The following is a 26,597-nucleotide window of genomic DNA, read 5'->3' as shown; positions in this document are numbered from 1 at the left end:
GTATACAATAGTTAAAGTGCCAAAAAATAAATAAATACATGGCTTTAAATAAATTGTAAAAACTCGGAAACTTGTTTATAGCTCATCTGTATAATTCTTGGAACGATACCAATCATTGCTTTTTAGTTAATAGTTTACATTAAATGACGTCATGTGTCATGTGACTTCTCTGTTTTCAACACACAGCTAGTTCTGAGGTGAAGCAAGTTCTTCCACTATTTTGAACCGAGAGCTGAGATAATACATTGACATCATCTCGTCCTCGAGGTACAACACGTTGTTTTTATATCGTCATGCATTTTTGCACTAGCTGTCATCTTGAGTCGATTCGTTGCTTGGGAAACGATTGTTGTGGTCGAGCATCTTTTTGAACTCATTCATTTGTGAATCCTTTATTATTATTTTTTTCTATTATTACCATTGGTGCAATAAGCTACTCGCATAAGAGATGTTTAACTGTGAGGAAACAAAATGTATTTTTCTATATAAGCTTAAAATATTTATGTTGTATGTCTTGCGTTGAGTTTTCGTGATAAAAAAGGTTATAATAGAAATTCATAGTAACTTGATATTCGCTTCCTTCTTTTGCAAGTTCCCCTTTTTTATTTGTCGTTCAATCTCTATTGAATCCATTCACAATGTTGAGTAGAAACCTCCTGTCAATACAGTGTTCTGACAGCTCTCTGTTTTCTCAGATGAGGCCCCTGAGAGATGCCCAGCTGGGAGCCTTCACCTTCTTCGCATCGGCTCTTCCTCATGACGTCTGTGGCAGCAATGGTCTACCTCTCACGCCCAACTCTATCAAAATCTTGGGCCGTTTCCAAATTCTTCAGACCATTTCTCACCCAAGACTGTGTCAGTATGTCAACATCAACAGAGGAAAACATGGTAAAAACATGGAATATATCTCTATATTTGTGGTACTTTTACTCACGACTCCTTCTTCTCCTGGCTAGTACACATTTGAGAATGAAAGAATAGTATTTTGGTTGTTATTATTGTTCACAGATTCACATTTACACTTGTGTTTATACTTTGCCTAAGCTATTTACTCTTGCCGTTTTGTTTACTTTTTAAAATTGTGTTCCAATTTATTAATTTAGTCTGGTTTATGGCTATATTTTTCTTTTTGTTCATGTCAGTTCGTTGTTGATTAAAGCGTCTGTCACAGTCAACTTAACAACGATAGATGCTTTTCTAAAATGATTTAATCACAATGTGTTGCTCATTTATTTCTCAATTATTCAATTCCATTACAGAACGCCTCATTGTTGTCGCGGAACACTTTGGAAAAAGTTTAAACGACTACATTAAACAAGGAGAAAAAGTGAGGTAAGATTTTGATTGATATGTTCAACTAGCAGTGCTAGAACAATGGATAGGCACATTTTTTGCTTTATAAGAAACTACTACTTTCTTACTCTAAACTTAGTAAAATGATGTCACAACACGATCTGGAGCTTGTAATCCATGCGTTTGTGTGTTCTCGTTTAGACTCTTATAACAGTTTATTTTGGTGTATAAACAAGAAGACAGTGTCTCGCCTGCAGTTGATACAAAACTCTGTAGCAAGATTTCTGACCCGCTCTAGTAGAAGAACTCACATTTCCCCAATCCTTAAAACTCTGCATTAGCTGCCAGTTTCTTTCCAGACTAAATTTAAGATACGGGTTCTTACTTTCAGATCTATTCATGGTTAGACTCCTCCTTACATCAATGATCTGATCCAGCCTTACACCCCAGCTCAGGCTCTGAGGTCTGTGGATCAGAATCTACTGATGGTTCCTGAATACGCTTCCGGACCAGAGGAGAGAAATCCTTCCAGACTGTTGCTCCTAAGCTTTAGAACGATCTTTCTCTCCCTCTGTGTTTGATGATCTACTGACTCCTTCAAGAAACATCTTAAGACTTTTTCCCCGGATTTTGTGGAACACCTGTGTTCGTCATTTGTGTCTTGATCTTTTAAAGTATATATTTTAACTGTGTATTGTTTTTGATTGTTAAAGTGCTTTGTGACCCTGGTCTAGAAAGATCTTTACAAATAACCTTTACTTTCCTTTACTTTCCTTTACTTTACTTTACTATACTATAAATAGTGGCTTTTTTTCTGTTTTAGCCCAGAGAGGTTGCTGCAGATTGCCTACGAAGTCCTTGAAGGTTTGGACTTCATGAACAAGCATGGTATGGTCCACAGAGCCTTGAATTCACACAACGTTCTACTGGACTGCAAGGTAACCTTCCAGGCAAAAACTGGTTTTATTTTGTTTTTTGTAATCCACGCTTCCTTAACAGGATAATATCAAGCTGGCGAAGTTTGGCCTCTATCACATGACCGACCACGGCGCCGATGTTGACTTTCCCATTGGGTATACGATCGAAAACATTATATCCATAATCTGTAAAGAAGCTAAGGCATGTGTTTCTGCTCTGTCCTAGTTACCCATCATACCTTGCTCCAGAGGTGATCGCACAGGGCACATTTCACCCCAATGGCAACTTCCACAACGAAGCCCCACTTCCGTCAGGACCCAAAACTGACGTCTGGTCACTCGGAATCCTGCTCTTGGAATTGTGTGCTGTAGGAACATTTCTCGATTTCCTTTATACACCTTAAACTTTTTTTTATATTTATCATCTTCATATGAATCTTTTTCAGGGTCGATTGCTGCTGCATAACATTGATATAAGTGAAAAGCTTAAATTTATCCTCACGTTAGGTACGTTAAAATGCAGTTTGATGAAGAAAATTGACTTTTAAAACTAATAACGACTGTTTTTTTAAGGTTGCATCGACGACATCGTGACTGTCCTGGCTGAGGAACACGGCTGCCTGGATGCTGTTAAGGTCTGTAACCCTGAAAGAACCAGTATTAAACGGATGATAAACAACATATTCTCAGAATGCTATCAGATGTCTGTAATTAATTAGGTTTTAATTATCCAACTTCAACTCTATTTTCAGCCTCACATAAATCAACCTCTACATTTTTAAATGTACGTGATGTTATTTTGCAGGCGCTTCCTGCTGGTGTTCTTGAGTTGTTGAGAAAATGCCTGTCGTTTCTTCCATCAAAGAGGTAAATATTAATACATACTTAAAAGTTTATTTTTCCTGAATTTAAATTGTGGATTTATCGACGTAATTTTTCGACAGGCCGACTCCAGGCGCGCTGCTGAGGGACCCTGTGTTCGAGGGGCTCTCGTGCAACTATCCGACCTTTCAGAAGCCCGTCAGCCTGTTCTCGTCCTCGCTTCGCTGTGCACATCTGGAGCTTCCAGACGACATCACTGACCTTTTCAAAGGTGTGCCTCGATAACGAACTCGCATAGCATAACAACTCAAACCTTCTGTCAAAGATGGAAACATGAGGGTGGTCTCATGTTCCATTGCAATAGTTTCAAAGTCACAACCAACCACTGATTTCCTGCTGAATGAAAAAACAACTAGGAGACCTTAGGGCACACCTTGGAAAAGTTAGAGAAACTCCAGCAGGTATTTGAAAAACTTCAGTGTTGCCCCAGAAGAACTAGAATGGTTTGTAAAGAAGAAAGTGTGGACCTCTTAGCTTCACCTGCTGCCACCGTGACCTCACATGGGATAAGCTGGGATAAATGTCTGAAGAATAACTTTCCATTTTCATCCATTTTATCTGCAGATGATGATGGAGACTACCTGTCGGAGCGAGCCATTGACGAGGTGTACTACCTCTGGTGTCTGGCAGGGGGAGATCTGGAGAAAGAACTGACGAATAAAGAGATCATACAGTCCAAACCACCAATCTGCACGCTGCCAAAGTAATTGACCGATTGATGACCGTGACCCTTTGGTCCATTTGATGTTTTTTTCTTTTATGAATCGACAGTTTTGTCCTGGAGGACGGTGAGTCGTTTGGTCAAGGACGGGATCGTAGCTTTCTGCTGGATGACACGACAGTTCCGCTGTCTTTGTGCCAGCTTAAAAATGTAAGACACTTTCATTTGTTCAGGTTAAACGAGGTGTTTTTCACGTTTGGATCTAGAAGCGGATAAACTTTCGGATTTTATTGTTTTTATCGAGCAAAACGTCGTCTTTTTCAGAGACTGAAAGATGTGGCCGGAGAAGCCTATTACCCGCTGCTAGAGGACGAGTAAGAGTTCTCTGTGGTGGATATTTATGTGTTTTTTATATGCTTGTTGTGAACCTCCGAATCCTTTCTTCCAGACAGTCAACTCTGCCTCATTCAAACAGCAGCAATGAGCTGTCGTCCACGGTCAAGCTGCCGCTCATCATTCGGGAGAGAGACACCGAGTACCAGCTGAATCGCATCATTCTTTTTGATCGGCTGCTCAAGGTTAACCTCGACACTCGTCCTTATCTTTAATACATCTTGAAACTTGTTTTTAACCTTGTTTTTTAATTACTTTACATGAAGGCTTATCCGTATAAGAAGAACCTGATCTGGAAAGAGGCAAGAGTGGACATCCCTCCTCTTGTCAGAGGACTTGTCTGGGCCGGATTACTCGGAATTGAGGTGCAATATAACAAAGTCATGTCTGGCATCAGATCAAGACTGTGTTTCTTAAAAAAAAAAAAAAGTTGAAGGAGTTTTTTAATCTTTCCTAGGGTGACATTCAGGCCAAATACGACAGTATTGACAAGGATACTCCGATACCAACCGACCGACAGGTGATTCTTCTTGAACATTATCCATTTATAGCTTTGTTGCTCCAAGCTAAAGGCGTCTGTTTGCAGATCGAAGTGGACATCCCTCGCTGTCACCAGTACGATGAGCTGCTGTCCTCTCCTCAAGGACACATCAAGTTCCGACGGGTTTTAAAAGCCTGGGTTGTCTCGCATCCCGAGTTAGTGTACTGGCAGGGTTCGTAAACGCCATCTTGCTTTTATGAGGCCTGTGAGATTCTTCTCTGTGTCCCCCTTGTTTAATGTCTATGTTTTGATAGACATATAGATGGATAGCCCAGTTTCAAAATGGATTTACCACGTTTGGTTTTATGTACCTTTGCTTTATCGCCAGTAGATGGCGTTTTTGACACATGCATTGAAAACATTTCTTTTTCTTCCAGGTTTGGATTCACTTTGTGCCCCGTTTCTTTACTTAAACTTCAACAATGAAGGTAAGAGAAATAAACATTTTTTAATACACTGTTCCATTTTCAAATATATTTAATAGTGTATATTATTTAATGAATCTTGTGTTGTGCTTACACAGGCAATACTAGTTTTCTGCTTCTGAATTGTTTCCATTTTTTTTATTTACTATGAATCTCTCACTCAGCTGCTTTTACCGTTCACAGCTCTGGCGTATTCATGCATGTCCGCCTTCATCCCAAAATATCTGTACAACTTTTTCCTCAAGGACAACTCTCATGTCATTCAAGGTCAGTGCAACACAACAACAGCAACACGCATTTCAGTGATTGATGTGTTTATTTTCTGGGTCATGTGAAAACATTGGTCTTCTGCAACTTCAACTAAATTTCCGGCTGAATATGAAATGCTCGCATCCGTGGGTTTGACACTTATGTAGGTGAACGACATCCCTGGCTGCCATAAATACATATGGTCTCCTGTACGCGTGGTCCGGGTTTGACCCGATGCAGAGAAACGCAGAAAATGAAGGAGGGTTAGGTATAACGACCCTGCTTTTAAGAGCTTCCTTGTGTTATTGATGATTACTTTCGATCGTACCGACGACAGAACCTATTTCAGTGTTTAATAGAATCCACTGCTGGGTCTGATCATTACACCAGCGGAGACTGTTGAGATGTGTTTAATGGAGTGATTCTATTATGAGTGTGCACCTTTAAACTCTGAGCTGAATGTTGTTATTATCCATTCGTTGTTTTCCCTGAGAAGTGCATTTCCTTTTTAGTACATCATTTATTCCGCAGCTAAAATAATACCCAGTAAACTGTTATCTGAATCTAGACTTCTCTGACATGATGAAGTGTTATCTTAAAAATAGATCCTATTCATCCCATAATATTGGTGGAGATTCGTTAATGTTATTTTAATGCACAGTACACCACAATATAGAATTAGTTTTTTAAGGTTGAAACGATTCTTCATTGTCATCGGAGGAGCCTCAGGGTTACATAGTTTTGGATGTGAGAACCCATTTCCCTCGAAATGTGTTAATAGAATGCTGCAGTTTGCATAATGTACAAGGATATTAAGAGATTTTAGGGTTTGAATAAATAATAGATAGTTTTGATCTGAAGATCTTTCACTCAAATAATATTATAAAATGTAATATAAAGTCATTTTAACAATGATTATAGCAGCCATGCATTCTTCCAGAAACTTCATCAATCAATTATTTATTTTCTCTTCTGTAGATTATTAATATTTCTGTCTTAAAGGTATTTTATTTTGAATAAAAATGGTATTTTCTCTGAAGTAACATTAGCTTGTGACGCTTGACACCTTAAGACGCTAGTTTCAGTTAAGTTTACTCAAAAACCTGTAATCTAGTAGAGAACTCTTTTTATATGAAGGTTTGCACGTGAATTTAATGGCCAAATTAAACTGGTCCGAGGTGAAAAAAAGTTTGGGGACCCTTGAAGTAACTAAAAAGAAAACATGGAATACCTACAATCTTTTTTTGTATATATTATGTAATGGCTATTGATGTTAGAACGTACTGCTTGTTGGTTATTGTCAAGGAAAACATGGTAAATTGTCTGAACATCATTTCTTAAATCAAATTCCTATGAGTTATATTTTGTCCTATTGTAATCTTTTTGACCTTCACTTCAGACCTAATTTGACACGATTTTGCCAAACATCACACACAGTTAAATCATTATACAAGACTCCCAGGATTAGAAAACTGTGTCGACTCGTTGCAGTAGTGAAGTACTCTGACTAGGACTCGAACCTGTGCCACAGAGAGGAAAACATAGTCTTATCTGCGAGACTACTGGCGAAGTTAGCTTAGCCTATACTCAAGTATACACTATGAAATGTATAATGTTCTACTTTATTTCTTGGGCAACTGTATTTACCAAAATACATACTGAAAGTATATACTTAGTACATTTCTTAATGTAAAGACAATAGTGTACTAAAGTATATTACTGGGAACTGAACTATAGTTTATATTCTATAGTGTATATACTGGTAGTATAGAGATGAGTATACATTGAAAGTATACTTCTCAGAGCTTAAATTTAGTCAGAAGATGTTTCAAATGAGTGTATTTTTAGTACACTGCAAGTACAAATCACTTACTATACTAATAGTTATACTGACGTATACTTGATAAAATGAACTTTAATTATACTACTTTCTGCTAAGGGATCGAAGAGATCTCAAACCTACCGCAATCTTTTTATAAAAGCTTTAAAACAATACACAGTGTTTCCGCACAGTTAGGAAGTTAATCTATTTTAGTGATTTATTTGTATGATGCGTTTGTGGCCAATATGTTCTTTACCTGTTTCAGAATACCTGACGGTCTTCTCCCAGATGATCGCATTCCATGACCCGGAGCTCAGCAACCACCTGAATGAGATCGGATTTATTCCAGATGTGAGTGTCAGACCAAATATAATAATTGTTAAATAGGAAGTGAGTAATTATTCAGTAAAACACTTTTCTCAGACCAGGGTCACAAAGTGTGTAAACAATCAAAAAATACACAGTTAAAATACATGATTTAAAAGGTCAAGACAACATAGAGACAAACACAGCAGCAACAAGAAAATTAAGAAAAAGCCTGAACAAATAAATAGGTCTTAAGAGCCCGAGCTGAGGTGTAAGGCTGGATCAGATCACTGATGGAAGGTCTGACCATGAATAGATCTGAAAGTAAGAACCAGAATATTAAAATTGATCCTGAAAGAAACTGGCAGCCAGTGAAGAGTTTCAAGGATCAGGGAAATGTGAGTTCTCCTACTAGAGCGGCTCAGAATTCTCGCTGTCATTTTCTACTTACTCTCATATCAACTAGGGGTTGGGAATTTTCAGAGTAATTTGTTCCTTTTAAGAGTCATAGACAAAAAAGTTTGTTAATTTTAACGTCATTTTGCAGACTGTTTACGTCCACGCCTGTGTTTCCCTCCGGACTTAAAACAAGACCAGTCAGCATTGAATTTGCTTTGGAACAGGTGGTCAGTTATGGGCAGGTGAAAACAAAAAGATTTAACTTTCTACTGATCCCAACTCATCCATTTCTGATGCTTATCTTCCTCTGAGACTAAACAATTTTGCATGTCATTTATTTCTGAGAGAGACAGCAGGACATGCATTAAGATAAAAGGGATCCAGACTCAGACATTATTAAATGGCATATGGAATAAATAAATTCTTGCTTTTCACATCTACACCAGAGCTGCAATCATCTAAACCTAGTATTTAACTATAGGTGCAATTAACAAAATGATCCATTGTCTCGTTTCTTTCTCCCTCCACAGCTCTATGCCATTCCATGGTTCCTGACTATGTTTACACGTAAGTAGCTCTCGTTTTTTTTTTATTATTATTATTTAAGCATGATATTTTAACCTGAAAAACTATTTTTTTATTTACCAGACATAAAAAACATTCTAAACTTTTTAGAATAAAATATTTTAGACTTATTTTTATAACACCATGGCATGGTTACACTTTTTTAACATCACAACTCATTTATTTTATCTTTTTATGTAAGATTTCCCAAAGTATTAAGCATCTTGTCTATGCCTCGTTTTGCTCATTGACCCCACACAGCTGTGACCCCCAAAAAATGTGGCCCTATAGATCTAAATGAACCCCTGGATTAAGAGCCACATTTTTTCCCATTTTTGGCAAAACCGGCTTCTTGGCTGTCTGGAAAAAGTAATTTAAACTGTTATTTAATGTATATTTGTATGTATTAGTAACATTTTTTGTAGTTATGGTCTGATGAAGCTTCATGAAGCAGTGTCATTATTTTCAGAGTCCACTAGATGGCGGTCTCTGCACTTTTTTTCCTTTTTAGTTCTGTTCTAATGACACATCATTTTTTAAACTGATGGCGCCACCTACTGACCTCTAAACAACATGGCACTGCTTCATGAAGCTTCATCAGACCATCACTAGTTTTTAAGTCTTTCTTTATGAAGGATTTGGACAATATTTACATGTTTTGAAAGTCCAACATAAAATTGGAATCAAACATGTTAATTAACCCGTGTTATCTCAGGGTCAAGTTGACCCGAACGACCTTTCTGGCTTCCATAAATATACATGCAGTGGTGGAGGTTGTACATCTTCACCCAGAAACGACAAGGGTTAAAACACATAAAAACAATTGCAAACAGTATTACATTTGTTTTCAGGCCTTCGGGTCACCTTGACCCTGAGATAACCCAGTAAAGTACTTTTTTCGTAAATCATATTGTTTATGATTGTCCTGGTTTTTACAAAGACACTGTTTTGTTAAGTCACTGAGATAATATTTATATAATTGTGTCCACGATCTTTCGGTCATGGATTCAGACACTCGGGACCATGGTCTCAGATTTAAAGGAGCTGATTTTTTCATCGTCATTTCGACTTTCCCTCAGGGGTAGGGGGGTTACGAGTGCGAGGTGACCTTTTTTCAGACGCCGCTCTTCCCCTGAACCGCCAGGTCCTCCCCGGCTCGGTGTGTGTGTGTGTGTGTGTATGCACCTCCGACTGCTAATGTCCACAATCCAATATGAGCCAAGGTTGGCAGGTCATCTTAGGCGGGCAGACGCACACTGGCCTCCTGCACTGTTTGCTAATGTGCTGCAGCTCCTCTTAAGGGAGTTTCTCTCGCCTTTTTCAACTTCCCACACACTGCCGAACTCGACAAACCTCGTAGATGATGAAGGCAGGTGCAGGCTTTTAATTCAAGTGCCTACGTGCTCACTGGTGTACATGCTAATATTAACTTCAGTGAGAGCCTTCAGATGTTTCCCTGTCTGCCATTATCATCCCACCTGGCAGCAATAATACACTTGGTTACATCACTTCATGAGCAGCTCGTTGTTCTCTTCATGTCTCGTAGACGTGTTTCCCCTTCACAAGATCTTCCACCTGTGGGACACGCTTCTACTGGGGAACTCCTCCTTTCCCTTTTGCATCGGCGTGGCCATTCTGCAGCAGCTCAGGGATCGTCTCCTGGCCAACGGCTTCAACGAGTGCATCCTCCTGTTCTCAGATCTGCCAGGTAAGGAAGAGCCGGTCGGACGGTGGAAGGACAGTTGCGTGGATCAATATATTCGGGATGGAATCTAATTTCTCACCTTCTGTAATTGTTACTTGAGAAGTCATGTCTTATCTCTCATAGTAGCCGCTGTCTGCTGTTTACAGTTTTATCTTGAAGTATATACTTTATTGAATATTGTTTTGATTGTTTAAGCGCTTTGTGACCCTGGTCTGGAAAAGCGCTATATAAATAAAAATGACTTACTTACTTACTTACCTGTGCCACTAGAATAGGAATCAATACCTGAACTAAATGAAAGTGTTTGGTGCTTTTGGAACAGAATTCCATGCATATTAAGAGCAGGTGGATTAAAGAGATGGAGGTCAACATTTAACCAGCAAGGACTGCAAAAGATCTCAACAATTGTAATGTCACTAGTCCATAACTGAACCTGGGTTTTGAAGGCATTCCGTGATCACAGCCATCTTAGGTTAGGTTAGGTTAGGTAGAACTTTTGATCCGTCAGGAGGTCTCCTTCAGGAAATAGTTTTTTTTTCCAAATTATACTCAGCAAATACAGCAATTTTTCATAAAAAATAATCAAAATAAAATAAGAACAAGAACAAAGACAAAGAAAGAGAAAGAAGAAGATGATAAATTCTAAGTCTAAAGATAAAGATAAAGAACATAGATCAAAGAAAATTAAGACAAAGGAAACAGATTAACATAGAACAGAACATCATGATACTTTTACTCCACTCCTGCCCCCGAACTCTAATAGCCCGAGGAATGAATGAGTCCTTGAGTCTATTTGTTTTGCACCTGGGAAGGAGCATTCATGCTCTCATTCTGCTTCTCTGCTCACTGATGACAGTGTTCAGAGGATGACTGTCATCATCCATGATGGACAGTAGTTTGTTCAATGATCTCCTCTCAACAACTGTCACCAGTGAGTCCAGCTTCATGCCAACCACAGAGCCAGCCTTTCTGAGCAATCTGTCCAACCTGTTGACACTCCTCTTGGACACATTCCCACCCCAACACACCCCAGCATAGAACAAGACACTGGCCACCACAGACTGGTAGAACATGCAGAGTAGTTTCCTGCAGATGTTAAATGATCGAAGCCTCCTCAGAAAGTACAGTCTACTCTGAACTTTCTTATACACATGGTCTGTGTTGCAGGACCAGTTTACTGTCCAGCCACTAAAGGAACTCAAATCTCTTTCCTGTCTAATGAGTTCTGCGCATTCGTTTGATCCAAGGAAGAGTGACATTTTAGAATTAAAACAGTCAATTTATTAATAACAAAGTATGATTACCAAAGTAGGCCATACAAGACCTTAAATACAACAGTTAAACAAAGAAATGCAAATTATTCAAATTGTTCAGAAATACCACAGTTCCAGCGCTTGGTCCAGTCTCTGTCAGACATCCTGGCTCACCCAGGTCCTCCCAGAGAGTGGCACTTAATCTTTAGATCGTCTCGTCTTTTAAAGCCCTCAAGACACTCAAGACACTCCCATCATAAGTTAAGTTCCCCAAATCTGACTCCATAATGAACAACAGATGTTGTTTGATCTGATCACTAATCTAAACAAAGAATCTCCTGACCTCCTTCACACCTGTTATCTCCAACCAGGTTCGAGGGCCCTAAATTCTGTGTCTTGATACTTCAAAAGTCGGGAACATCCTTGTCTAAACAATCACGACATTTGTTACTGTGGCTTTATCCTTCCTCCCCCAATACATACAGTATGTTATCTTCTCAGTCACCTTTAAGCCATGTCACCAAGGGCCATAAAAGTTAAGACACAGTTGGCCAGAGCCCCTGAGCCCTGAAACTTCATAACCCCTGCTGTGAGGAAGGGAGCGGTCGTAAAACACAACACAGGATGTTTAAGATCTGAACAAGAGATGACATTATCAATGTTTAACAGTTGATTACACAAAGGACATACATTCAACTCATCAATGGATACACCTATAGGGAAGTAATTTAGAATATGTCTTCAATCCCTCCTTTGACCTCTGAAACCAGAGGTCAACCTTAAAATGTTGAAGTTCAAAACAAACCTTTTGTCTCAAAATCTGGTACATGGTAAATGATCAATCAGTTTGCAGTTATTTCCATAACTTCTACACACCATTTTCTCACCACAAACCCTTAAACAAACTCTGTAATCGAAAAAGGAGCAGGCTGAAGCCCAAACTTATTTTCCTATCCTATGTAATCCATGAAATAAACCCAAAATATCAATTTTCTAAACAAAAAAATAAAAACAATCATTTCACATTTCATTCATTTCACCTTGTAATCCTTAGGTATTTTACATTTCAATGTTATTAGCTTTTCATTTATATTTTTTAAATGTATCTTATTTTTAAACTGACCAGTTTCTACAAAACTATGTCACAAAGCCTCTTTCATTATTTCGCTTACATAAATGAAACCAACTATATTTAACATTAGTTCTCAATTCTTAACTCAAAATAATGCTTCTAATGTTTTTAAATGTAAAATGTCAACTAATTTTTAAAATGCCAGACTTTCTAAGTTATGTATTAGTCGTTTTTCTAATGGGAAATATTGCGAATTATTCTAATAACTCATTCTGGAGTTTTTAATCATAGGGTCTATGTATTTCTACATGTATTTCCCCAAACCTCAACACAATTTCATAAACGGCCTTATAAGTGAGAAGTATAATATGCAAAGACAATTATTGTTTTACAAATCCCAGACTTTGTAGATTATACAATTAGATTTTTCTCATTTCTTTTTTCCAAATTATTATTATTTTTATATACTGTGGCTTCTAACTAAATTCATGCTCACAGATTACTCCCAAAAACATCATCTCATACAATCTTTCAATTTTTACGGACACCCTATGTGTCTGTTTCTTACTTTTGGAAGCATTCAAAAACTATTTAACCTGTGAATTTGATATGAATCATACACCCTCCTTTCACTGAACAATACCAATTGCTACAGTGAAATCTCAATAACATTATCTATCTATTTGTTCAAAACCAACCAAGATTTTATCATTTCCAGTGTGAATCTTAAAACAAGAAAACCTCAATAGTTAATTCCCAAGTTTGTGTCAGAAAGGCAGCATTACAAGGGATATCATTTAAAGAGTTTTCAAGCGAGCTACCAATGTCGTTTGTGGGCTTCCAAACTTTTTAGTTCATCAAGTGAATTGAGATGATTTCATGAGCAAAACAAACTCAATGAGGGACATGATCGCTTGGTGGAGGCGCAGGATTCCATTCAGCACCTCTTTGATAGAAAGAAATGGAAATTCCCTGAGCGCCCCAGTCCATGTGGGCTCAAGACTCAGGACAATGCACTCATGTAGGCCTTGTAGGGTGTTTCCGCTGGTTGTTGTGGAAAGCCATATTTCAAAATGGTTTAAGGAAATAGGCAAAAGCAGGAAAATTGCCATCAAGCGGTAGTGATGTGGTGGAAAAGGTCATCGCTGGCAGCGAGACTTCATCAGGTGCAGGGGTGGATCACTGCTGGTGAAAAGCAGTGAGACTTCAAGGAGTGAGGATGCAGGGACCACAGGAAGTAGGGGCCACAGATTGTAGGGCCGCAGTTGGTGGTAACGTTCTACCACTTGTTGGGGACAGCACGCATCTTCTGTCCACCTGGAACTCCAATCCGGTCCGGACTTGGATGTAGCTGGTTCAGCTTCCCGTGTAGAACCCTCACGTGTCTGGTCTGGTCTCACGTTACACCCTCCTTCGGCTGGTCCTGTCTCCAGCGTGGCACCTTTGACCTCTCCGCTAGACTCGCCGTTCGTCTGGACTAGGTCTCCTTTCTCAGACCCTCAAAGCCATGTCGGCGGTGAGCTCTTAGTCATGGTCCCACCCAGCACAGTCTCCAAACTCAACCAGGCATCGTCTCGCGGCAGCTATCACCACCTTCCTAAATTTCGAAAAATCTTTTCTTGTTATGAATTCCTGGTCTTACCTTAGTCATGGAGGTCCCACACTTAAACCTATCAGTGCTGCAAATCATTTCTCTATAAAATTGAAGGTTAATTCGCAAGCGCACAATGTTCATCACAAAGGACAAGACAGTTACACATTATCACAATATCATGAGACACAACACACTCAACAAGGTCCTGGTGTCTCTAGACCACCAAACTACTGACAGGTGTGTTGCTTCTGCTCCTGGAGAATTTAAGTCATCATTAGAAACAAACACTGTTACTAAACATCATTGATATGTGAAATGGAGTCTTCAGGTTCCGACCTGATCCTGCAAAATAAACGTTTGGGGGTAAAGGGGGTCTCTCACTCTCACACACACAGGATTGGGGAAAGAAGAGATTTACGAGGACTCTTCTCCACCTCACTTGAGGTGCAGCATTCCTAGAACCTTTTAGGATAAATCTTGTTCACTTCGTTAGACAAATATCAAAACAATGATCAATTGAATCATGCACATGCACATATCACATGCCGTTAATATGTTAGTGTTCATTGCTTCTTTCTCTCAGTGCAAACACACATGATCTCATCTTCTTGCACTTGATTCATCCTGGCACTCACATAGACACACAGACAAATAGACACATGGACACACAGACACAAACACACGGACACAAAATCTGTTGCACTGCAGATGCACAGTGTTCGGTCTACGTCATGTCATGTCTGTAAGTCAGTCAAATGCATAAGTTCAGTATCATCTGATCAAACTGATGATTCAAATATAAAGCGGTTATTTCTTTTCAATGTTCTTTCTTCAATTCATTTATCCAGTTGATCGACTCATAACGTTTTTTTTTTTTTTATTAAACTTTACACAAATCAAATTCATAATAAGTGATTTCCAGTTTAAGTTTAGAATTTAACCATTTTAAAGTAATCCTCAAATCAACAATTATCAAAAGTTCCCAAAAATATTCTAACCCCTTATAGTTATTTGAAGTATTTATATTTTTCTTTATGACACACACCAAACTGTTCCCTAAAGAATCTGAAAATCAATCATTTTAATTGTATTATCAATTATCACTTCTATAAAATCCTTCATAGGACATGATCTCACTGCCATCAGCGCTAATGACAATGTATCAAGCCTCGTCATTACTTTTCAAATCTAAGTTAAAAATTATTTTTACTTACAGACCTCAACAGACTGAATTAAGAATCAACTTCTTCATTAACTTCTTTATCACCTCGATTATTCATTCACTTCTGGTTGGTAAAGTCTCAACATTCCATAACACAAATTAACAAGTTTCCTCTTTCATCTTCAAAGTAGATCTGAGATTGTTCTGTTGTCAAGCTTGTCACTCCAAACCAGTCAGCGTATCAAATCATTTACAATCAGAATATAATGTAGCAATACTTTTCCTAAAAATTATCCCAATTCAATGATACTACATTTTCAACCATAAATCTTCTTCCTCTCCTTTTATCCCTGTTTTCTTTCCAAAAGTAGCAGATAAAAGGATAGTTTACTTCCCGTTTTTTAAACCATTTCCTTTCACTTAAACTTCCTAACTCCCTACATTACACCGTCTCACAGTTATGACTGTTCAGAATCTCTTCTACTAGAGAATTATACTTCCCAATCAAAAATAAAAATCTCAAAATCTTAGGTCTCCCTTTTCTATTTTAAATCAGAGCTTTCAATGCTTTCAATTAACGGACAAGAAAATGTCAAGAAAACAATATCATGCAAGAAAAGGAGGATTTTCTTCAGCTACAAACATCCTCATGGGATCAGTCAATGTATTAGGTTTGGCCTGTTTCGCAAAACATGACCCATGAGTGGCTTCGTCGTATCATCAGACAGGGTTCTGACAAACTTTCTCTTCCACCTCAGCTCACCAGCATCACCTGCATGGTCCCATCAGTGAGAAATCTTCTCACGGGACTTAGGTCAAGTAATCGTGACTGTGCCTGTCTTAGGTTGTCCCATGGTTTTAGTCAGGATCTTACCCGTCATAAGCGAACCAGCCTTCCATACTCTCCTGAATCAGGCTGCTTCATAGGGCGAGAGTGATAACAGTAGAGGGGAGAGAAGCCACTTTGCCTTTTTCTTAAACCAAACATTTGTTGTGATGACTGTCCGACCCCAGAAAATTGTTTGTCAAAGTAATGGTCATTTTCTGATGTTTCACTGTGACCCATAGTACTTTGATTGTTTGACAGAAAATTTCATCTCCATAAAAGAAAGCTTTTTTGAAAAAGTGTAATTAGATGGACACTATGTCTCAAAATTGTGTTAAAAGTCACAGAGTGGAAGGAGTGTGTTAGTAGGGCAGGAACAGATCTCAGAGTCTAACCCCAAGTAGTGAACAATCCCACAGATAGAGCTCCTCCCTCTAGAGGTTCAGTCTAATTTCATGTCATGGACAAGAAAACACTCAGTGGAGCAGAACTTGCTTTGAATTATAAAATGATCTTGAAACCCTAAAAAATATACCTAATTTAAACAATCCTAGATGTTAAAACAGCTGACACAGTCTCAGAGTAAACAAACAAGCCACAAAGAACAATCTCAGTCAGAGTCGAAACTTTACAACAAGGACTAACTTTAGCTCACAATTTAAACAAGTAACCATTACTCTTATCAGCCAAGACAAATACTTCCATAGTCCAACCAAATAGAGTCAAGCAACATAAATTCACAGAACAACCATAAAACCAACTAGATTTAACCTCATGATACAGTGTGGGTTGTATTTTTAGTATGGAGGGATGCCTGTTGCTACACAGTGTCCTTTTGACCTTACCATCCCCCCTGTTAAGACATGTGTTACTCCATGACAGAACTCTGTCCAACAATGAGCCTGTTCAATAATGGAACTGGTTTTACTTTAATATGTTCAAATTCATTTTTATCTTTAACAGTTAGTTTCTTGTCTTTTCACTGATGTTGAGGAACAAAGGAAATATTAAGTATTTCCTTTTATATGTTTTATTTTAATTTATTTAAAAGCTTTTATCTTTTTACCTATTGTTACTTTTTATTGGTATAGGATTTTTTAGCGCTATAACCTTAATTATTTTCTTTCGAGTAATTTATTGTATTCAGTTCTTATCAATTTGGTATTTTTAATAGGAATTTTTATTTTCAATAACAATATTTTAAGGCCTAGTTTTCCAAACCATTCATAATAAGTGTATTTTTGTGTTCATATTACCGAGTCAGAAGTCTCTTGGGTCGTCAATAGTTCCATGTCAAGTCACTGGCTTTAGAAAGTTGTCTGCTTTCCTCCCGTCGATCAGATGGTCGAGTGACGTGGATGTTTGCCGTGATCCTGCATGTAGTTCCAGGTTTCTCCTGTGTTTCTGTATTTCGGGGGTTGTGGGGAATTTCCCCCTCATTTCTCCTCTCAGAGACACTCTCCTTTCAAACATTTCTCTGCACATCCTTTCAACACAACATATCTGTGATTATTTGCTAAAAATAATCCCGTACTCTGCCATTCTTTCACATTCTTTTTACCCTCTTTTTCAACTTCCTTTGCATCCTTGGCTGTTGGGACAGAACTTCTCATTTGCTCGAATATTTTTTCAAGTTGCATCCCAACAGATTCACCACACCGTGGAACCATTCCCCAGTCAAACCATTCTTTCTCCCGGTCAATTTCCACACTCATTTTGTTACAAGAAATGAAAACGTCCACAGACGTTTCTCAGCACAGCGGCTGTAAATTAGGAAAGTAAAAGAAGAAAAAATGCAACGTTCAAAGACGCTGTAAGTTTGATATCAAAGGAAATATAAAAGGAGAACGTAACATTCACAGAAGCTACGTTTTTTCAAGAGAATATGGAAAGAAAAGAAAAACGTAACATTAAAGATGTTATACGTTTTAGTTCAAGAGAATTTGTTTTTATCAACGCCCTTTCTGCGTTTTAGTCCAGGGATTCACCTAAAAAAGGACAAGATTGTAGGTTTTTTCCTCAGCTCAGCAGGCTGCACCCAAAATTCCACTTCGAACCACAGATTAATTTCAACTTCATAGAAAATTAACTTCTTAACAACACAAAATCAAGCTATTATCACAATACAAAGCAAAACAAAACTAACAAAAATGACGTCTTTAATTAAACCTAGTTCAAACACAGAGTCCCACTCTGGGTTCTTTTGGTTGTAAATTACCAGGGCCTCCAACCCTTTCGGTTCTTCTCGTTATTGATACAACTCAATACTCCGGCCTCATCCAGAGGAGAACGCAGGTTCCTAACCTTTTTTTTTTTTTATAAAGACTCAACCTAGTTTGAACTTGGAGTCTAACTCCTTGGGTTCTTAAGGGGCGGATCAGACCCCAAGGCCTCCAACCTTTTTCGGTTCTTCAAGTTATTGATACAACTCAATACTCCGGGCCCAGCCCGAGGAGAACGCAGGTTCCAAACCTTAAAGGCATTGATTCCCAATCAATATTAGGCGTCTTAAGCCTAAGCCTTTATTAAAATATTTGTTTCATTTCTATTTTATTTTTATTTTATTATTTATCTATTTTTTATTTATTTTTTCTTCCAGATGTGTCTGCTTTTCTATGATCGTGAAAGTAGTCACAACCCTTATTGATTTAATCTTAACATTTTATGATCATGTTTAATTCAATGAACAAGTTGGGTTCATACAACTTGTCTCATTGCATCAACAATGACCCTTATTTTTTAACTTTTTAATTTTAACAGCTTATGATCATTTCCTATTCAATGAACAAGTTGTTTGTGTTGACCCCCTGAGGTTCGTACAACTTGCTTCATTAAATCAAAAACGACCCTTATTTTTTTAACTTTATAATTTTAACAGCTTATGATCACGATTAATTCAATGAACAAGTTATTTATGTTGACACCCTTTAGGTTCATAAAACTTGATTCATTAAATCAAAGATGACCCTCATTTTCTTACTTTACAAAATTTCAAATCAAAAGCAGCACATCTGACCTTTTTCCTTACACATATTTAACAACAACAACAAAATTTAACAATCAACCTCTGGTATTTCCGAACAATCAAACACACTTTGCTCTATACTTATTTAAATTTAAATTTATCTTGATCTCAGCCACGAAACCTGGATCTGGACTCAAAAGAAGACTTCTAATCAATAAAGTGGTGTCTTCTTACCGTTTTATGCTGCGCAGCTTGTAATTTTTGAGTCCAGGAATCCAGGCCCCGTCACCTCAACCGGAGTCGTCTTTTCCTCCCTGGATCACGTCGAGGGTCCACCAATTTAAAGGAACTCAAATCTCTTTCCTGTCTAATGAGTTCTGCGCATTCGTTTGATCCAAGGAAGAGTGACATTTTAGAATTAAAACAGTCAATTTATTAATAACAAAGTATGATTACCAAAGTAGGCCATACAAGACCTTAAATACAACAGTTAAACAAAGAAATGCAAATTATTCAAATTGTTCAGAAATACCACAGTTCCAGCGCTTGGTCCAGTCTCTGTCAGACATCCTGGCTCACCCAGGTCCTCCCAGAGAGTGGCACTTAATCTTTAGATCGTCTCGTCTTTTAAAGCCCTCAAGACACTCAAGACACTCCCATCATAAGTTAAGTTCCCCAAATCTGACTCCATAATGAACAACAGATGTTGTTTGATCTGATCACTAATCTAAACAAAGAATCTCCTGACCTCCTTCACACCTGTTATCTCCAACCAGGTTCGAGGGCCCTAAATTCTGTGTCTTGATACTTCAAAAGTCGGGAACATCCTTGTCTAAACAATCACGACATTTGTTACTGTGGCTTTATCCTTCCTCCCCCAATACATACAGTATGTTATCTTCTCAGTCACCTTTAAGCCATGTCACCAAGGGCCATAAAAGTTAAGACACAGTTGGCCAGAGCCCCTGAGCCCTGAAACTTCATAACCCCTGCTGTGAGGAAGGGAGCGGTCGTAAAACACAACACAGGATGTTTAAGATCTGAACAAGAGATGACATTATCAATGTTTAACAGTTGATTACACAAAGGACATACATTCAACTCATCAATGGATACACCTATAGGGAAGTAATTTAGAATATGTCTTCACCACACAATGAGTTACTTATAGTTATCAACTATCTCCACCTCGTCGCCTCTTATGGACATGGACGTGGCTTTGTCCTGGACCTCCCGAAGTCCAAGACCAGCTCCTTGGTCTTTGAGGTGTTCAGCTGCAAGTGGTTCCTCTCACTCCAGTCCACAAAGTCACGTATTAGACTCCTGTACTCGTCTTCGCTGTTGTCCCTGATGCATCCAACAATGGCAGAGTCCTCAGCAGAACTTCTGGACCAGACTCAGCTCTGAGTTGTAGCAGAAGTCTGAAGTATAGATGGTGAAGAGGAGAGGGGCCAGTACTGTCCCCTGAGGTGCTCCTGTACTGCACACCACAGTGTCATTCATTCCTCACATGAAAATGGCATGTTGACGAAAATATTTCGTCACAAAATGTCGTAGAACCGCAGTTGTCAACAAAAAAGCTTGTTTTTTACATTTTGTAACTGCGGACTGATCTGATCCACCACTGCAGTAAGAAGAGGTTATTTACTAAAGGCTTCATTTGTTTTGACGTAGTCCCCCAGATACTTTGCACGGATCCGATACTCTGTGTTTAGAGAGCTGAGCAAATCGTTTTCGAATGGATTTTTTTTTCAGAACCCGCGGCAGCGCCACCATCAGGTCTCTGCTTCCGGCTGGTAAGACAACGGAACCCCCTACACATAATGGATCAAATGTAATTTGGCCCGACTCAGATGAACGATTGCCTCCTTAGAATGTTGGCTGGAATGGAAAGCCCAGCTGAGCCCAGAGCTTTTGAACGTCCCCCATCAATCTCACGCTCATTATTCCCGCGCGTCTTAGAAGGATGAGTTATTGCTTGCAGCAGGCGTCACCGGGAAAATTGTTCGCCCTTCTGAAACGGCAAATTTGAAATATACTGAAATGTCTGTTTGGCCGACAGGTAATTCATTGCAGACTTAAAAGTTTCCTCTTTATTTTCACTTTTTTTTTAACATGAACTCAATCTCTGGAACTTGATGTTGTCAGCAATTCCCGATCTTTTTCTTTCCCTCCGCAGAAATTGACATCGAACGCTGCGTCCGTGAATCCATCAACCTCTTCTGCTGGACTCCGAAAAGCGCCACCTACCGACAACACGCTCAGCCTTCGAAGGTCACCAGTGATAACGGTTTCGGGAAGTCCTACCACATATCCGACTACCAAGACGTCTCCAAAACCGACCTGGTTAGTGTCCAAAAATATTGACTCTAAATAGATAATAATTCTCATGTTTTAGTTGCTCTTTGCGTTTCCTGCGTCTGATCATTTGTTCACTTCCTGTCTCGTAGACTCGAGAGCCTCTGCCGCTGTGTGAGCTGAAAGCCGAAGTGGCCCCGAGAATATCCGCGGAGGATCTCATCGACCTCTGTGATTTGTCGTTAACCGGTCCTGCCAAAAGGGCGAAGTCCAGCAAACCCAAAATAGTGGCCGTAGACATCCGGAATTCCGAGGAGTATCCTTATTGTCGACCTTCTCACAAATGTTTCACTGTATCAGATGTTTTTTTTACCAACACAGCTAACTTGACATGACGCGCATAAGAGTTTTTTTTAAGACAGTTGGTCTTTCAACAGGTTTAAAACGAGATACATTTGAGTTGTTTATGAGATTTTCCGACATTTTCATCCACTTTCAGGATTCGAGTTGGTCTTTCAACAGGCTTAAGTAGCCGATCCGAAGCCAGAGTCTTGAATATAAAGATGGTCTTCAAAATAATTTCTTAGATGCTCTTTGTCTTCTAGTCTTTTGTTTTAACTCAATTTAATGAGAAAAGGTGAGAAAGAAGTAAATAGTTATTGAAGCGTTTAAACAACAAACCTTGAAAATCTCTACTCACAGGAGATTCTTTCGGACTTAATAGTCTTCCGATAAAATTGGTTACGTGATTAAAAAAAGAAGATTTCTTCTAAAACTCACTGTCGCTGAAGAAAAGCCCACAAAAAATTAAAAAAGGAGATACGTTTTAAATTGACTGTTGCCATGTTTCACTGTTCATCTTAGTTCCAATGATGGCATTCCTGTCTTTGGAGCTCAAATTGCGGTGTTGAAGGAATCCTTTTTTAGAATTGTTGACACTTCAGCGACGTCCTTCTTGAAACAAAATTCTTCTATCTAGCATATCTTAGTGAGAGGCTCCATGATACACATGTCCTCAAGACAACTCTTCTGAACTCCCATCGCTTCAATAACCCTTCAAAGTCTCCCTTAACAAGACTCGCCTCAGCTTCAGCCGAGGTCACATCTCCGGCAGCATCAACGTTCCCTTCAGCGCGGCCTTCAGCAGCGACGGCGAGCTGCTGCAGTGTCCGGCGTCAGGGACTCTCCACACCTTCAGAGGACGCGTCGTTATCGTCATCAGCCATGCGGTGAAGAGTGCGACATTGGTGAGACCAAACAAGTGATAGTTCACCCAAACTTTACTCATTTGTCTACTCGCCCTCATCTCCACTAAGGGTTGGGATTATTTTCAAGGAACTCTGTTCTTTTTTTTTTAGAGTTATAGGCAAATATGTTTGTTTTAATGTAGCGACTGGAGCTCAGTTGTCTTCATCTTCGTCCAAAAAGACGAAAAGACAAGGTATGCATTTAAAGTGATGGTTCACCAAAAATTAAAAATGTCACTAATTTCCTACTAACCCTCATGTCGACTAAGGGTTGGGATTATTTTCAGAGTAATTTTACAGGACAACATGCATGTTCATGCTAATTTAGCGACCGGTGCTAACTTGTCTTAGTGGTCATCTTCGTCCAAAAAGACACTTAAAAACATCCAAAAACCTCCATACTGCTCGCCTTCAACTTCCATCTTTCATTGAAGCCTCGACAAATGGAATTGTTCCGGAAAACAATTGAACAAGTCTATGTTTTAATCTTGTTTTTTATCGGACACTGCTAGTGTGTTTGCATGAGGAAATACTTTAAGCAGGAGCTCAGAGACGGATAACTTCCACTACAAACAAACTTGAGAAATACAGCCTTATTTAAGTTATTTAAGTGTGTTTTTGGACAACAGAGCTTCAGTCACTACATTAAAATGAACAAACAGTTTTGCCTATAACTCTAAAAAGGACATGAGGGTGAGTGGAAAATTAGTGAATTTTAGGTGAACTATCACTTAAATGTTTAGAAAATAAAAACATTAGGGGCCTTATGTACTAAGAGTGTGTACTCACTAAAGAGCACTTACGTTAACAAGTGCACATCAGAGACAGTTAGTGTTTTTAGTTACATCAACGCTTATCAAACTATTCACACTTATTAATATGGTTACGTTGGTTATGACAAAATGATCATGTTTACAAGCTGTTTTTACCAGCTATTTTATGCAATTCAGACAAAAAAATGTGCCGGAATTATACGTTTTAAAAAGATTTATCATAATGAACCAAATGAGTTGTTACTGATCACTTCAACTCTACAAGAAGGAGAAGAAGAGAACTACCGTATTTTCTGGACTATAAGTCGCAGTTTTTTTTCATAGTTTGGCCGGGGGTGCGATTTATACTCTGGAGCGACTTATGTGTGAAATTATTAACACATTATTACCGGTCTATCATTTCACATGTTATTTTCACACTAAACCACAAGAGGGCGCTCTTAGGCCTGTGTTGATAATTTCGACGTAGAAGAGGAAGCGCCGCATCTTCTACCTCCGGAGTTAGCGGAGTTGTTTAAAAGTGACACCGAGGATGAAGATTTCATTGGATTTGAGTTATTTGGAGTTACACGGATGGTTTGGTAAACTTGTTAGTTATTTATGCTATAGTTATCTGAATAACTCTTAATATGTTATGTTAACATACCAGGCACTTTCTCAGTTGTGTCTCCCAAAATGGAAAAAAATGTCAGAATACTTAAGTATGATATCAGACGCACCATGTGAGCGCAAAAAATTGTTGCCCAAATGTGTAAAATGTTGTTTTTTGAAGGCTCAAAAAACGCCCAAAATCGACCTCTCCCAAAATGGAAAAAAATGTCGGAATACTGAAGTATGATATCAGACGCACCATATGAGCGCAAAAAATTGTTGCCCAAATGTGTAAAATGTTGTTTTTTGAAGGCTCGAAAAAACGCCAAAAATTGACCTCTCCCAAAATGGAAAGAAATGTCGGAATACTGACGTATGATATCAGACGCACCATGTGAGCAAATTTAATTTTCTCTGAATAACTCTTAATATGTTATGTTAACATACCAGGTACCTTCTCAGTTGCGTCATGTAACGTAACCGTACAATTATTCAGCCTGTTGTTGCCTCTATTCTATTTTTATTTTAAATTGCCTTTCAAGATGACATGTCTGTTCTTGGTGTTGGATGTTATCAAATACATTTCCCCCAAAAATGCGACTTATTTATGTTTTTTCCTTCTTTATTATGCATTTTATGTCTGGTGCGACTTGTACTCCGGAGCGACTTATAGTCTGGAAAATACGGTAGTAGATTCAATTTTGTGGTTTGAGTGAACGCCCGTTTTCAGTAGCAAATCCATGGAATTCCTATAACTATCATGTTCATGTCAAACTCAGTCACACAGGCTCACAGTGTTTATCGACCAAACTGTCTGTCATCCTGTTGAGATTTAAATTAAAGGGTCAAAAATAGTGTCATGAAATAAAAAAAAATGAATTCTTCTGACTCCCTTAAAAAAAAGATCCAACTGTCGCCTTGTCTTCGCAGTTCGCCGCTCACCTTGTCAAGGTCAATTTTCCCCGGGTTTGTATCCTGGACGGAGGGATCAACAAGCTGAAGCCGACCGGTCTGCTGACGGTGCCGTCGCCTCAGATCTAATGTTTTCTTATTTAAGTTTTTTACCTCAGAAGGCAACAAGCGAACAAAATGATGTTGTTACTTTAAATTCAAATAAATACTATTATTGAATCATCTTTTTGGGTTGTTGTTTTTTGAAGGCTAATAAAAAGGTATAATTCGACCTCTCTCAAAAGAAAAAAATGTCGGAATACTTAAGTATGATATAAGACGGACCATGTGAGCGCAAAAAATCGTTGCCCAAATGTGTAAAATGTTGTTTTTTGAAGGCTCAAAAAACGCCCAAAATCGACCTCTCCCAAAATGGAAAAAAATGTCAGAATACTTAAGTATGATATAAGACGGACCATGTGAGCGCAAAAAATCGTTGCCCAAATGTGTAAAATGTTGTTTTTTGAAGGCCCGAAAAAAAACCTAAAATCGATGTCTCCGAAAATGGGAAAAAATGTCGGAATACTGAAGTATGATATAAGACGGACCATGTGAGCGCAAAAAATTGTTGCCCAAATGTGTAAAATGTTGTTTTTTGAAGGCCCGAAAAAAAATCTAAAATCGATGTCTCCCAAAATGGGAAAAAATGTCGGAATACTGAAGTATGATATCAGACGCACCATGTGAGCGCAAAAAATGGTTGCCCAAATGTGTAAAATGTTGTTTTTTGAAGGCCCGAAAAAAAACCTAAAATCGATGTCTCCGAAAATGGGAAAAAATGTCGGAATACTGAAGTATGATATAAGACGGACCATGTGAGCGCAAAAAATTGTTGCCCAAATGTGTAAAATGTTGTTTTTTGAAGGCCCGAAAAAAAACCTAAAATCGATGTCTCCGAAAATGGGAAAAAATGTCGGAATACTGAAGTATGATATAAGACGGACCATGTGAGCGCAAAAAATTGTTGCCCAAATGTGTAAAATGTTGTTTTTTGAAGGCCCGAAAAAAAACCTAAAATCGATGTCTCCGAAAATGGGAAAAAATGTCGGAATACTGAAGTATGATATAAGACGGACCATGTGAGCGCAAAAAATTGTTGCCCAAATGTGTAAAATGTTGTTTTTTGAAGGCCCGAAAAAAAATCTAAAATCGATGTCTCCCAAAATGGGAAAAAATGTCGGAATACTGAAGTATGATATAAGACGCACCATGTGAGCGGAAAAAGTGGTTGCCCAAATGTGTAAAATGTTGTTTTTTGAAGGCTCAAAAAACGCCCAAAATCGACCTCTCCCAAAATGGAAAAAAATGTCAGAATACTTAAGTATGATATAAGACGGACCATGTGAGCGCAAAAAATCGTTGCCCAAATGTGTAAAATGTTGTTTTTTGAAGGCCCGAAAAAAACCTAAAATCGACGTCTCCGAAAATGGGAAAAAATGTCGGAATACTGAAGTATGATATAAGACGGACCATGTGAGCGCAAAAAATTGTTGCCCAAATGTGTAAAATGTTGTTTTTTGAAGGCCCGAAAAAAAACCTAAAATCGATGTCTCCGAAAATGGAAAAAAATGTCGGAATACTGAAGTATGATATCAGACGGACCATGTGAGCGCAAAAAATGGTTGCCCAAATTCGTAAAATGTTGTTTTTTGAAGGCTCAAAAAACGCCCAAAATCGACCTCTCCCAAAATGGAAAAAAATGTCAGAA

General features: G+C 38.5%; 1 protein-coding gene across 1 annotated transcript; it reads left to right on the top strand.

Annotated features, from left to right (window-relative positions):
• Window positions 1-179: 179 nt before the first annotated feature.
• On the top strand, window positions 180-25,074 carry tbck (TBC1 domain containing kinase). Its single transcript, XM_087806999.1, has 26 exons — window positions 180-267; window positions 696-888; window positions 1,260-1,332; window positions 2,117-2,231; window positions 2,293-2,366; window positions 2,437-2,578; window positions 2,657-2,717; window positions 2,784-2,845; window positions 3,016-3,077; window positions 3,155-3,303; window positions 3,657-3,795; window positions 3,864-3,963; window positions 4,078-4,127; window positions 4,202-4,331; window positions 4,413-4,511; window positions 4,604-4,666; window positions 4,733-4,859; window positions 5,065-5,115; window positions 5,296-5,379; window positions 7,449-7,534; window positions 8,419-8,455; window positions 9,999-10,160; window positions 21,209-21,375; window positions 21,480-21,643; window positions 22,415-22,574; window positions 24,869-25,074. The coding sequence occupies exons 2-26, from the start codon at window positions 696-698 to the stop codon at window positions 24,977-24,979; spliced, it is 2,661 nt and encodes an 886-aa protein (XP_087663125.1). The 5' UTR covers window positions 180-267; the 3' UTR covers window positions 24,980-25,074.
• The last annotated feature ends 1,523 nt before the right edge of the window (window positions 25,075-26,597 follow it).

This window comes from Callionymus lyra, chromosome 1 (genome assembly GCF_982586985.1).
Source record: "Callionymus lyra chromosome 1, fCalLyr1.hap1.1, whole genome shotgun sequence".
NCBI lineage: Eukaryota > Metazoa > Chordata > Actinopteri > Syngnathiformes > Callionymidae > Callionymus > Callionymus lyra.
This window is presented reverse-complemented; position numbering and strand designations above follow the sequence as displayed.